Raw genomic sequence first — 15,146 nt, forward strand, 5'->3', positions numbered from 1 at the left:
GTTGCTTGCGAAGAAACACGTCGCCACGAATGCGCTAGCGGGTCGTTCCTGCCCGCAGTCGGCGGAGTTAGGGCTAAAGACGACTTCAATGACGCGCGGCGCTCGTAGACCGCGCTGACGCTCGTAGTAACCTGATCGCGCATCCGCTTACTGCTCGTAACTAAAGCGTAGTTATATCTTAAGTGATTATCAAGCCGTGAACACGTCACGAAGTGGCGATTTTCGAGAGCCATGTCCTCGCGACGCACAAGCAGCAGACGACGATCTCCCGGAGCGAGCATCGGGCCAATGGCGAAGCGAGCTGAGGCAACATGGCGGCCACGGCCAATCAAGGGCCTCAAAACGACCTTCAAACATTTGCTTTTTGCTCGCTTGTTGTTAAAGGGAGGAGCCAGCTGAGGCGGGAAAGTTAAACACGGAAAAATGCTCTTTCCGATGAGCCCAAGAAGCCGGCTCCCGGCCCAAGCATAGCGAAGCTATTATTTTTTGAAAATCGCCGTTTTCTCGCCATTTCCAGAAATATTTTTGCTACCTAGGTGGGTGAAACGAATTTTCCGAAACACTTCTGCGCGGTTTTCAGTGTAGATATTTTGGAACCAGATAGAAAAAGGGTTCCAGAAACTGAAAACTTGAGTTTCAAAAAATCGATTTTTTTGCCATTTTTCGCGATCCCAAAGCCGCGTCCCCCCTTAAGTTCACTCCCTATTGTTTAAGGCCATCATAGAAAAAAGTGCTTAATTAAAAGTGATATTAAAGATATGCCAACATAGAATAATGACTATAGACCGAAATTATGCAATAGTTTTCTGTCTTTAGGCCTTTCTTGGTTATTTTACAGCAAAATGAACTATTCCTTCTCAAAAGCAGTCAGTATTACAATTTTGATGAGTAAATAATTAAAAATGCTTGTGCTCTATGTTCTGCTTTCATACTTGCATTCTACACACATACAGGTTTCCATTGCAGAAAGAATTATTGTTGTACGTGTCCTAGCTGCAGAGATATTGAGGCCTCAATATTGAACAGTCGTAATTTTAGTTCTTCAGAAAATTTGAAGAAACTGAAAACACACAGCTTCTTCAAAAAGCAACATTCATGGTGCACATGTTTTGGAATCCTCATAAAGGTGCTCATAAATTCGTAGCAGAGCTTCTATTTAACACAGGTGCTGGCAAATTATGAAGAAGCCTCGAAGTCCGTTGCCCATTTTTTTGCAGGTTCTGCATGTTAACAGCACCAAGAATCTGGACTGTTAGAATGACATTACAAAAAAATTACCACTCCCTTGTGTGTGAAAATTTGCAGATAGATAGAAAAATACTTGCAGAAAGGAGGTATGTCAATTTGAAAAAATTAATTTTTCCCACATCGTGGTAGTGTGGAGACCACTCGTGGAGACCTCTCTGCCCCCTTGATAAGTGATAATCACTAAAGTACTGTAAAAACTGGAATATTGTTCGAAGTTTAAAAAAAAAACAAGTCAACCATCGTCTTATATACCGGTCATTGGCAGAAAAAAATGTGGAAGTCTTGCAACAATGGGCAGCTGAAGTCAGAAGCCTCCATTGTCATCGTGAGCATGACTAGTGTTTGAGGGCTAGACAAGGCCTACGATGTACTAGCAACACCTTGTTGCTTCGGTTATCTTTGTCAGTCTGCTGTTTTCTTTTTCTATTTCTTTCAGAAAGGAGTGGTAGGCTGTGGCAGTTTACGATAGGTTTTTGAAAAAAAAAAGTTATCGAATATGCCGAAGCGCACGGCAACCTGGCGGCATAACAGGAATTTGGTGCATTGGAGACAAGCGTCTAATATTGGAGAAGCCAAAAGCAGCTCAGCACATGCTACAGCAACAACAACAAAAAAAAAAATCATTTCGTAGACAGATTGCAGTGCACGCCAAACTGGAAACACTACTCGTCGAATTCGATCGGGAGTTGCGTGCAAGGTCGCTATCTGTGACAGCGGAGTGCATCCAGGTGAAAGCTATGCAGATAGCGCACGACTGTGGGCTCATGAGGGCGCAATTAAAGGGCTTGCTATCGTAGGTGCGCTGAGATTTGTGATGCCGAAGGCCTTTGCACTTCGGCAGCGCGCTTTCATGTGCCAGAAACTGCCTGAAGATTTTGATAATAAGCTGCTTGAATACAGTTAAACCTGGAAATAACGAAATTGACAAATTTACAAAAAAATTCGTTACAAAAAAGGTTTCATTATATGCAGGTTTAGTATGAAAATTCCAAAAAAAAAGGCACAAACTAAACAAACGGCAGTCTGAATGCAGAGATAACCCAAAACTCTTATTGAGCAGTAAAAAACTGCGTTACTGTTGTGATAGCATTTATATGGACACACTCGGCAAGTCTTCACCGTCGTCGCCTTGTTCTGTAACAAGTCTGAATTGATTAGATAACAAGTCTGAATTGATAAGATGCCCCGACACATCGTAACTTTCAGGAGCGGGTAAAAGCCCACAAGCACTGCTGAAGCAGAGATCAAATAAGTCGGCCCATCTCTATCGTCTGGAAGGAGCATATGATAACATCCCCTGTGTGTTTGGACTCCCATCAAATGCTCAGAGAGGGAACTGCCCGTCCTGGAATGAGCATGAAAAATGCTAGGGGGGGGGGGGAGGTCACTCAGCAACAATGAAATTTGATTTTAAGGGTGGTCGCGATCACTGGTGCAATTTCTATCACCGCAAGTATCAGTGCACTTTTAACGCGAATATACTGTGTGAGAAGAGCACTTCTGTTTGGAGCGGCCGCCTTTGCTCACACCAGCGTTTTGTAGGAGTTCGGCGAAATTCGATCCGACAGAGTTAATTGGCCTTACTTCGTTTATCATTACATACTTTAGATATTGCATTCATTGCATTGCATTAAACATGCCAAAACTAACTGGCTAATTGCCAGAACTAATAGGCTAATTGCAATATCTACGAGCCTGCGAACTCTCGGCGCGGCGCAATACGGAAATGTGTGATAAGTCGACCTCCGAAGATCTGTCATCACTGTGGTCTCGCAGAGCTTCCATCAGCACCTAATATGACATCCCTTTGCATGTGATGACATGGTTGTCAATATAAAAAAAAAACTAAAGCGAGAAGAAAGCAAAGCTGAATATCGTCGGAGGCTGCAACATGCGCACGCAGTGAAACCATGCACGCGTGCACAGTGTCTAAAACGAAGAGCGAACGACTCAGACACAGACACGCATATCGCCGAAAACTATTCGATAAAGCGCCCTCTGAGATACCTGCCAAGTCTCGCGGATTGGCCGGGAGACTCCCGGATTTCTACTATTTTTTTCGTCTGTATGCTTCGGCACATCACGGCGAGCTGGTGCTTTTTTTTTTAGTGTTCACACACACACGCACGCGCGCGCACACACACACACACACACACATGTAGACATGTATACACACAGTGAATGACGGCGGCGATGGCAAGAAAATCAGCCTAGACTGTCCATATAATTGCTATCGTAATAAATAAAAGAAGCCAGATGCATTTCGGCGTTCCTATAAAAAAAATGTAGCGAGCAAAGCTTTGACTTGCGCTTTTGCGGCAGCCAGCTGCACCGTCTTGTCCGTTCACGTGTGTCCCAGGAAGACATACGCGAGTTGTTTTGACCGAAATAGATTCTGGTAGTTGTGCTGATTCTTCGAGACTTTCAGCTTATATGGAACCCTACCCTCGTGTGTTCGGCCACTCCAAGCCACCATAAGACTGCAACACTGATGTTGGCGGCTGCAATTCACATCCCCCACTCCGCCCTTGTTTTTTGCAATGTTTTTGTTTCTTCGTTTGTCTATGGGTTTTTTTTTGGTGTCGAAAAAGAAATATTGGCGAATAATTCAGTGCACCCCCTGTTGCTGAAATCTCCCGGATTAAAAATCCTTGAACTTGGCAGGTATGTTCTATGTGCAGTGCAGTTCCACGTATGACTTTAAGAGCGTGGCACCCCCAAGGCAATAGTAGTTTTTTTTCTGCTTTTGTTCTTGGTTTGAAGGGAGAAGGGGGCACATGAGCATATGCTTCTGCAGGGGCAAGAAGGTTGGCAACACCGCCTCGTGGGGCGCAGTCACGAGTGCTCGCTCTTGCCTGCTGCGCTGCGTGCGCCGCCGCCACTTCGCGCTTCATCGGCTGTGGGGCACCCGCGGAAGCTGCATGCTCCTACGAAAATCCGAGCGAAATTCCTAGGTTGTTTATCGAGAAAATTTGTTATATCAGGGTAGTCTCTCTCTGTTACCTTGTTACATAGAAGTCACAAATACATGTGCTTCTATGGAACAACGGCAGGGAATAGAAAAAAGTTACAGCTTTGTCGCAAAGGCGAAGCAATGAACGCGATAGCAACAAATTGGAAGGTCACGCGCAGAATGGCAAGCAGATTGAAACGTGCCTCGCGTTTCGTACGCACAAATGACGCACAAAATGTACTCACAGGTAAAGACGAACGTGAATAAGCATCTCATTTGTTACTTCGCTGTGTTTGAAAATCATGCCCTTTTCGCAAACGAAGGCTGTGCAACGATTGCATTGACCTTTGTGCGCCCAGTAACTACAACAGAATTGTTAGAGTGCAAGCCCAACACGGGCCAAGACGAATGATCCTCCCCACCAGGAGATAAGTGCGCGTGAAGGATTGTCCACTACCCTCCTCTCCTCGGGCCAAAGTACGCGGGAGAGATGAGAGCCACCGCACGCTCATTGCGCCATCTTGCTCATAATGCTGAAAACACTCCTTGAGATGCCTGCCAACAGAAGTAAGTGATAGATATAAATAGCTTGCCGTTTGAACAATGAAGGAGTTACCCCTCGTTAGCTCAGTGGTTAACGCCTTGCATTCACGACGCGGATGTCCCACGTTCGATTCCACATGCCTGAATTAGTTCTTGTGGATTTTTTTCTGTCTTGCGTTTTTATACACATAATACGTATATGTACATATACGGTGCATGACATCGACGCCCGTCCGGCGGCGAAAACCAGCTGAGAGTGTTCGTATAATTGCTATCGTAATAAAACTTCGTTATCAAGGAATTGATTATACCGAGGTTCGTTATAAGTAGGTTTAACTGTTCAGTCAACGCCGCTACAACTAAACTGACAGGGCGCAAAAAAATTTCGTTGAAGTGAAAATTTCATTGTAGTGAAATCGAAAAAATATGGCTCATTTGAGCTAGCAAAACAAAGGAACATTTATTCTCAAAACTCGAAAAATGGCCGCTGCTTCCTATTTTTTTGCAGCAGCGTTACAACATGATTCTCACCCATGCATAGCGAGGCCATGGTGAAAAGCACGCTGAAATACTGCCTAAAACCGCCTTCATGAACCAACCAAACAGTTGCATTAACACGTTAACACCAGCAGCTGTCCGCCGTCAAAAGTATCCGACAACGCCGAGATGGAGGCAGGGTATCGTGGAGTGGCAACTTTTGCATTATTCTATGCCATTCTTATAATCTACCACTTGCGGCTAGCTGACTTGATTGAGAATGCGGTTGAACAGTTGCTCTGATTAATTACCACACTGGCCAAGCGCGAACACAATGAGAGGCATCGTAATCCGAAAAGGCATCGTTCCGCGGTTACACCCAGTAGCTGCATGAAGGAGACCATGAACTCTGCGACTGAGCTTCAGCTTCAGATCGTCTGCGGCTCAAAAGCAAGCCATTAGCAAAACAAAAGCAGGGCATTCTCATTGCCATCGCTATCGAGCAATGGCCGCGCCCATGCTTGCTGAACAACGACGGTATAGCGGTGGTTTCTGGTGGTGCCAACACGTGTTTTAGACTTCATTAAGGCATTTTCAGGTGCTGAAGATGCATCGAAATGTTAAAATTTGGTTTACTGCATAGAAATAAGTATCTGAGCCTGGAATTGCATCGTAAAATTTCGTTGAAGTGGGACGATCGAAGAAAAAGTGTTCGTTGTGTCGACAATAGTTATGCATTGACTCTTATGAGCTGCTGACGGGGAATCGTGAATTTTTCATTGTAGCCTAAATTTCGTTGAAGCGGCGTTCATTGTAGCGAAGTTCGACTGTATCAGCGCTTCGTCATCGGGCTCACTGTCAGCTGCCTTAAAGCCAGAAACACTGTCACTCATAGATGCCTACATTTTTAGTGGCAATGTCAAGAAATCGGAACGAAGGAATAATTGTGCAGAGGGTGATTGTCTCAGAATACTGCCCCACAGTGCTTTGTGCCATATGCATTAATTACAGCACGTGACAACATTGTCACGCGCTTTCCAACTCTGGTCATCATCTGCGATTGCTTTGTTAGTTTTTTGGCTTTTTTTTTTCTTTTTACTGCAGCGCCTTTGGTGAGTAGTATACAGTTTTACCTGCCTATATTTGGCCTCCATACGATGAATTTGCCAGTGTTACAAGCTTTTGATATTCCCCGTGATTACTCCATGAAACCCATGCTATTGTGACCACTTTGTGACAAAGTGACAGTAAGCACCCTTGAAATAACAAGTTTCCCCCGCTGCCTACCCGTTGATCTCCTGCCAAATTTTGTCATAGCACAAGTGGCAGCATCTTATGTAATTGCTGGGTGACGAAGGAGTGTAAAGCGGCATCATTGTACACATGGCATGCACGTAGTCCGGCAACAGAACGCGCTAGTGTGTGTGCGGAGAGGCTTGGGCAAACGGAGCATCTAATTTGCGAAATTCAGCAAAAACCCACTCACTTTGCCATCTAAGGGACCAGAAAACAAAGGAAGCCGTACCACTTGTACTTTGGCAGCACCTGCATATACACCACACGATGCAAACATCATTCCGATCGTCGGAATGTTGAACCATTTATGGTCTTTGTTCTCTTTTTTTTTTTTAGGAAGACATTGCAGGGGCTCCCAGGCGAGAAAAGCCAATGGAAAGCAACGGCACAACTGAAAAGTCCCACGCGGCTAGAGGAGACTCCATTACCTTTAAGGGCGAGGAACGCAGTAGTAAGGACTCAGTTCAAAAGGAAAATGATTCTCCAAGCCAAGGCAGTCATTCCAATGCCGATCGGAACTCTGCCAGTGCTGCACTCACCGAGCCACCTGATAATAAAGACCAGAAGCGGGACAAAGAGAAAGATGCGGACATGTTGTCCAAAAAATGTGAGGAAGCACCCGCAGTCGACGACTTGGTCGAGGACAAAGATACGAAAAAGTTGAAGGAAAGTAATGGTACAGAGTCTGATCCTCCACCTGCGACACCTGAAGAACCACCTGGTGGCAATGACTGGGAGCGGGACAAGGCAGAAGAGGCCGTGGACCTGCAGGCTCATGGCAGCAAAGAAATTGCTGACAGTGGTGAGGCTGGTCAGGAGAATGTGGCTATGACAAAGACAATGTCCGGTGATGAAACACCTGTTCTTTCATCGGCGCCATCCCCCGAAGGGCTGGTTAGGACTAACCAGAGGGAACTGCGGCCAGCAGACGACGTCGCTTGTGCTACAGAGTCGTCTGCTGTGACGACGGGCAACTTGGAGGGCAAGGAGAGTGCAGTGACAGATGAATCGCTCAACAGGGAAGATGCGGCGGCAGCAGGTAGCTCCAAAGTCGTGTCCGATTCTGCTCCTTCAGCTACTCCGGAGCGGCCCAGTAGCCCTGACGGAAGTTCGGGAGACAAGAGCCCCGAGAAGCAACGCGACGAGGAGGAGGATGAAGACGACTACCTTCTGTATCTGGAAGAGATACTGCGAACCATCCACTGTGCTTACTATGCCATCTACGACCAGATGACCTCTGAGGAAGGGGGTCGCATTCCCGATCTCAAGCACGTTGTGCCCTACGTGCGTCGCAAGGTTCTCAAGGGAGTCCACATAGTGTTTTCAGGAGTGGTGCCCATGAATCAGGTGAGTTCCTGTGGGGCCGGGAGTGTGTTGGCAGGTTTCGTGTGGCTGTCGTTGATGAAACCTCTCGCAGATTGAAAGAAAGTTTTTTTTTTTTGTTTAATGTTAGCTTGTTAAATTTGATGACAGAGCCATGCAAGTAACAATATTATTGCGATGCTATTGTTTGTTGCACATCACAGGGTAGTATGACACTTCGGTCGTTGAATAAGAAACAGTGGAACCCTGATTATACAACTTTCAGGGGACCACGCAAAACCGCTGTATGTTCCGGGCATCGTATAATAAAAAAACTAAGATTATAGGCAGCGACACTAAGCCTTGCCCAAAAAATTATGGACCGTCTTCCTGAAGGAAACACTGATGGGATGCGAAGCAGCAGCCGTGCGCACGACATTGATTTGGTTGAAACGAGCGTCGATGCAGGTGCTGGAAAAACAGTTGGGCTTGGGAAGTTCGGGTGGGTAATGGTAACCGTGCGCAACTCTCATCATTGGAACCTTGCCCGCCGTCAGCCACTCCTTGGAAGTGGTGCAGACTGTGAAAACGGACGGGTTCCTGCCAAACTCGCATCTAATTACTTCAGTTTTCGCCTCCAACTGCTTGCCGTTGCGGATGCAACGATCATTGAACAGGTAGTTTTCGAACCACAGAAGGTCGCACATGCGGCAACTGTGGCCGAAGCTTCGTTCGGAGAACTCTCAACGCAAGCGGGCGCCAGCCCCGGTGTTGTTGGTGGCATCGCGGATGGCTCTGGCCATGCTGGTCGCAATCAGTGTCGCGGCGGCGACACGCCTCCGGATCGGCCAGCAAAGTCTGGCGCTTGCGAGCGGCTGCTTTAGTGGAAAGCACGAGGCGCTTTCGAGACGTTGCCGACAATGGCAATGTCGAGGATTTATATGCAAGAGGCTTTGTCAGTTAAGGCTTTATCAGCGAGGCTTTATCATCAAAGAAATCAACAAAAAGCTTTCGTCCTTTCGTGTTCTCTTTGCGTTCTTCAGTTCCCCAACAGGAGTATAGAAGAGAACAGAAGACTACAAGACCTTGGCTAGAGGGTTTTGAAAATGCAAGAGAAGGGGGGGGGGGGGTGGCAAAAAAAAGCCATATGAAAGTGAAAATGGAAACAAAGATTGTCTAAAACATAAAACGGCAACCATATATGTGGCACTCACTCTCCCAACAGAAGAGTCAGATGCATTGTCATCGTCGTCACACATTGCCGTCTCAGCGCATGTTGTGGTGAGTTTGCGTTGTTTTGCATAGGGCCTGTGCGCGTGATATCTGTTCCCAGTGTAATGCAGCAGATTGTGATGCACCATTTTCATCATGAAAGTGCATGCATGACAAAGGAAGGTTATTTTGCACACTAAATATAGCTGCGTTGGGTCCTTCTTGTGTGCCCGAGGCTTGCGATCGTGAGTAGCGTAAACTGCGACCTTCAACTGCATTTTGTTCAGGAAAAGTTACTGCGGGCTGCAAAGAATGAAATATGAACCTCAAAGAAAAGCTTGCAGATTAGCTTTGTTGAAGTGGCAGTATGCTATGGAGGCGTATCCAAAAGTAATAGCAAAGCCAGTTTGCCTCTCAGAAGAACAGCCAGAAGAATAATTTTTTCATTCTTTGAAGGAAATTCATGCTTGTCTTTCCCTTTTCTCTTTTTCTAATCATCAAAACATGGTCGTGCTACAGTTTTATTGCTAAAATGTAGTAGCAATATATTTGTGAGCATGTTTATTATGAACTTGTGAAATTGAGTACTCATTACATTAGTCTAATATACTCTACTTGAAAGCATAGTTTTTATTAACCTGAGCCAAACAAATGCTTTTTCTTGTTCTTTTTCTCTACATTATAAAAACACTTTGTTCAGAGTCCTCAAGCAACATATTTGGATGTACTTGGCGTGGTAGCATTTGATATTGAGGGGCACTCCTGATAAGACGAACACATGATCTTGGTCCCTTAGTTCGTTTTAGAAGGAGTCTGCCTACAAATATTCGTATGTGGCTAAACTTTTACGAGTTTTAAGAGCCAATGTCACATTATCGTAAATTGTTTCAGAAAAGTTTGCTTGCTTTATTTCTTTTTTATGCAGCCTGCGGAGAAGAGTCGTGCGTGGCAAGTCGCAAAATCTTTAGGTGCTACCGTGTCACAAGACCTTTGCCCCGGTGTGACTCATCTCGTAGCAGCGAGGCTTGGTACAGCAAAGGTAATGAATAGATTTGCACAAATATTTATTGTACTCATATCCTTGATGGAACATTTAAATACTTATTTAATAATATTCGTTTTTGTTGGAATTGCTATTTTTGAAAGACTTCGTAGCATGTCCGTGATCACACGCAGTTCAGTCGACTCTCAGTAAGCGGAAGTCTGTTAAATGGAGCTGCTGCTTAAACAGAAAAAGCACATCTGACAAGATTAGTTTCGTTCTTTCATTCTGCACACCTGGTCATCTCTCAGGAAACGGAACTCCTGTTAAATGGAGCATATTTTACAGGTCCCTCCAGGTTCCATTTATTGAGAGTCTACTCTACTTCACAGCATCGACGAGTTCATCATCCGAGTCGAAGTGCCTACCTTTCAGATGCCACCATGTCACTGAAGGTCTGAAAACAGTGGTGATGAATCGCGGCTAGTTTAAGACCTTCAGCTGCTAGCAATCCAATAATGCTTCGTTGCTCCCCCATTGTCGAATTTTGCAACCTTTACGTCCTCATATCTCGCATGACAGCTCTCTTTATAAAAGCACCTGCTCTCTGCTGCGCCTGCGGGCGCCCCCGCATGCTCCGATACTTGGTGAACCCTCCAATTGCATTCCTAGATGTCTCGATGCACTCTGCCACTGCGTCATAAGCATCTGTGCTAACGGTCATGTTGTTACAATGTTCAGGGGTGGGAGTGCTGCGCCAATTTGCGCCAATCTAAGCTGCTGCGTCAGGCTGCGCATAAACGGCAATTTCGGCAATAATTGTCTATTGGAAGTGTAAGCCGCAAATCTAGCCGATTAATATCGTCGACTGAGCAACACTGGGCGTTGGCTACACACAGGACAGGACGCAGCCACATTCATGTCCAGCGAAGTTCGATCGCGTTGTATCGAAGTGGTATAGGTGTTCTCTGGTTGTATTTTGGTTTTCTAGTGCTCGTCTCATCGCAGTTATCATTGTGATTTTCCCGCGATAGTGGTGGAACCAACATGAGTAACTGTGAATTATCTAGTAGTAGAGTGAAACCTCGCTAATTTGTACCAGCCGGAAATACGGCTAAACCGCAGTGCGCGCTAACAAGCACAAATGTATATCTCCTGAAACAGGTACAGTACCACAGCAGATGTTGTCAAAAGTACCCGCCAGAAAGTCTTTTCTTCATTCTGCCAAAGCCCGAAATATATACTGGGCTGGCACTCATTTTATAGCACGCAGTTCTGACACCAAAGAGCATTTCAGCCCGTCCGGGATATGTAGCAACTGAAATAGCGATAGAACAAACACTATCGGCTTTCCGCGCTACATAGGTGCGCTTTTATACTGTGATACTAAGAGACAACTGACAGTTTCATTGAAACATGGTGCGGTCGCGTTGACTCTGAAAATCTACTGGTTAGTTGCGTGCAGAGTGGCCCCCAGGCTGCCCACGTCGTTGTTGTCGGGCGGCTTGCACTGCCGTGTGCGCAGATTTGCTGAGTGATTTGCTCGTCCCCTCTTCGCTCCAGACCGCGCACAGACGAGCAGAGTAGTGTGTTTATAACTAGCGTGGGGATAACAAACTTTCTCCAAGCAAAGTTTGCCGCGATTACCTATACTCCGTTTCACACGTAAGGTGCAACATAAGTTGCAACGCTACTGTGGCTAGGGAGACTCTTTGCAGTGAAAGCGTTCACGTAAGAAAATAGTTTCCCGTTTTTAGCACCCGGAATATACATCAGTAGCAAAATCATGAGCCAAGAGCCAGGCAACCAAAGAGACGTGGTCCAGCACGTGCTTGGCATCCTGGGACGTCAGCGGCTGAAGGCGGTGTCCCCACGGATTTGACGCGAGTAGGTTGCTGCTCCGGGATGTCCGAGCAGGCTAGTCTATCTTTAATTCTCCTTCCTCTTTCCCCTTTATGCTGGATCAACAATAAAGTTGTTTCACTCACTCACTTTTTTTGTTTCAATTTGAGTATTAAATGAGCATGTTTTGAATCACAGACACCCACCCACACATATTTGTGTGTGGTAAGTCTGGTAAGCTTGCTAGTACTGAATGTTCAGTGCGAACCATTGTAACTTTTTTTTTTACTAGAAATAACTTTGATAATGATGTTTGACTCTAGAAAGCTGCTTCCAAAATAATTTGCGTTGCTCCAAAACACACCTTTTGCTGCTCCGAACTTGCTCCAAAATTACCTTTTTACTGTGCCAAAACTGCTCTAAAATAGCATTATAGCATTATTCTTGCTTCCTGAGCTGCTCCAAAACACTCAAGTCCACTTCCACCCCTGAGTGTTTTGTACCTACTCATTCGAACACTCCTTGTAACTGCTGTATGTATTAACATCATTGTTGGTCGAGCCATTTTATCTAAGTTTTCAAATCCCAAATTAAGGGGTTGACTTGCAGTTGAAATCAAAACTAGTACCTCCTGTTACAGCGGGATAAACGAGAAATCGGGCATGTTGAGGCATAGTTACAATAGTATGATGTTTACTTCATTCTGCACGCTTCTTTAAAGAAGTGTTTTTTTTTTCAGCTTTTATGGAGTCGATGTTTGTCAGCAACGCCGCTGCTGATTGGAATGCAGCTCTTGCGTGAATGGCTGACACTGAAAAGAAATGGCGTGCGTGGCTCTTATGGGAATGTTGATGCTTGATGGAAGGGCTGCTGTTCAAATCAACAGCGGAACTCCTGACGATCGGTGATGATTTTTTTTCAGGGAGCACTTCAGGGGCAGTTGGAAGGTAATGAAGTGATCAGGAGGGCTGGCTTGATGAACAGGGAGAGGGAGGACGCATTCGCACGCTTTGTTCTATGTGCAAGGCTGGTGTAGGAAGGAGGTATCTGCATTCAAATAAACTTACAATTGTGTAAATACTACTGTAGTATTTAATAACAGCATCAAGGCCTCATTTTGGTAGCAGTACTTTTTGCAAGGTAACACTTGTCTGATTCATATTGTTCAGGTGAACAAGGCCCGCCGAACGCCTGGTGTTCACGTGGTGCACCCGTCGTGGCTGTGGTGCTGTGCCGAACGTTGGGAGCATGTTGCTGAGGCCCTCTTCCCTCTGAGGCCACCCGGTCGAGAAGGCGCGTCTTATAGACGGCTGCAGGAAAACGCAGTCGGCCAGCATCCCAAGGTGCGTGGAGGACACCTCTTATTACTGACCATCAGTCGAAATTGCATCAATTCAGATCACTCTTTCACAGTTAGTACATCCTTGCTATATATGCAAGAACAAGACAATAGTTCGGGCAGGTATGCTCTATAGGGGAGATAACCAAGGAAACCGGAAATTGTGGCGTTTCCCTCTTCCTAAGCATGACTTCCCTTTCCCGCCTTTGCTAAATTATACTGTACAAAATGCTTTACTCTCACTCTCACATATTTCTTCATTGTATGAAGCGGTTGCGTAATGAGATAATTGTCAGAATTAAGAAAGTTATTAAAAAATGGCACGGTATTCGAAAAAGTAAACCTAATCATTGTGGCATTTGCATGAGTGAAAAAATAAAAAAAAAGACCGCTGTGGCTTAACTCGGTTATGCCAGGTTGTGTGTAGTGAGAGGTACGGTTAATCTTGTCATTTAGCTTGGTTCTGTGTACGGTAACGCTTCTCGAGGCACGTGGCTCGCTCTTCCCCCGTCTCCTCGGCTCGCTACCCCCTTCTGGTTTCGTTCCATCTACGAAGCTGGCGTCTCTCCAACTCACTTTCCGTGTCTGCTGACGAATCCTATCAAAGCCGCCCCTTACATGTGCAATGCAACGCTGGCTCCTCCTCTGCTAATTTTCAGTGGCGCTACTGAACATGGACAGGGTAGAACATGCACTCAACGCTTACTTTGAACTGGAAACGTGGTTGCAGCGTTGTTTCACTGAGTAGAGAATGTGCACAGTAATACGTAACGTGGACTTTGAACTGGAAGTGCAGTTGCAACGTGCTTTGACCGGCTTCTTTTCTAACATCGCATGTCAGATCACGCAGCGAGTGGTGCGGCCACAGCGAAACTGCGAGATACGGCCTATGTAGCTCTCACTACAAAAAGAAGACACACAAGCATACAAGATGTGGGCTCAACACCGGTCCCATGGCGATGGCCCTGCCAAGCACGCACGGGCTAGTCAAGGGAAGATGTGCGAGTCACGGATGCTTATCCCCTTAGGCGTGAATCATGATGCACTTGCTGCGAAGGCATGAAATTCTCATGGCATGATTCCTAAGCACTCCGTATTACATTCTCCGATGAAGGCGGAAATGTTGCAGGCCCGTGTGCTCAGATTTGGGTGCACATTAAAGGAAGCCAGGTGGTTGAAATTTCCGGAGTCCTCCACTACTGTGTCTCTAATAATCATATGGTGGTTTTGGGATGATAAAGCCCGCATATCAATCAATCAGTATTAAAATTCTGCAAAGAAAATCGAAAAATACATTGCTTTGTTGTAATTTTCAGTAATACTGTTAATTAGCTCATAATTAAATATGCAATTATTCTGTATTCAGTATGCTTGAACCCTTGCATTAAAAGAATCAAATATTAGGCCCGAAATCGCATGCATGCTTTGTTTTTTGATAGTACTCGTTTCCAGCAGAAAAAAATATACTCTTGACGTTAACCTGAAACGCGGCCTATCAAACATGGTGATGAAATGCACACTGCATTTCAAGCAATTAAAAAAAAAACACGTGTTGCATGACGCGCCTTCAAATGCAAGATTCAACACACAGCGCCTGCAGGAGTTGGGGGTGGGACCAATCTGGCTGGCTGCTTCTGCTGCTTTAGCATTTCAAAAGCTTCTTTTCGCAGGGTCTATACGTCACTTCTGGACCAACTAGGCTTCGGCCTTCGTGTTATTGAAGGGGCCCTAAAACACTTTTTAATGTAACCATGAAATAGATATCTAAAAGAGCTTATTGCTTGACAAGTTCAACACCGCAAAAATGTCAAGAATTCGTCCAGTATGAGCCGAGTTACAAAGAATTGTGGCATGCTGCAATCGCATTCTCTCTTCTCTTGCACCGACGAAAGTGCTGGAGCCTAAGCAGGGAGGGATGGCAGGGGCAAAGAAAATACGTCACACGTGCCTCG

At 45.6% G+C, this 15,146-nt stretch overlaps 1 protein-coding gene across 3 annotated transcripts in view; it reads left to right on the forward strand.

Moving 5' to 3' along the window:
• Fcp1 (RNA polymerase II subunit A C-terminal domain phosphatase Fcp1) overlaps nucleotides 1-15,146 on the forward strand; it is a 62,164-nt gene that overhangs the window by 24,738 nt on the left and 22,280 nt on the right. For all 3 annotated transcript variants that reach the window (XM_037430619.2, XM_075869573.1, XM_075869571.1), the window contains exons 7-9: nucleotides 6,854-7,864; nucleotides 9,957-10,070; nucleotides 13,025-13,198. In XM_037430619.2, coding sequence (XP_037286516.2) covers nucleotides 6,854-7,864; nucleotides 9,957-10,070; nucleotides 13,025-13,198 — 1,299 coding nt within the window. The remainder of the gene's footprint in view (nucleotides 1-6,853; nucleotides 7,865-9,956; nucleotides 10,071-13,024; nucleotides 13,199-15,146) is intronic.

The sequence above is a fragment of the Rhipicephalus microplus genome, chromosome 7 (assembly GCF_043290135.1).
Source record: "Rhipicephalus microplus isolate Deutch F79 chromosome 7, USDA_Rmic, whole genome shotgun sequence".
Classification (NCBI taxonomy): domain Eukaryota; kingdom Metazoa; phylum Arthropoda; class Arachnida; order Ixodida; family Ixodidae; genus Rhipicephalus; species Rhipicephalus microplus.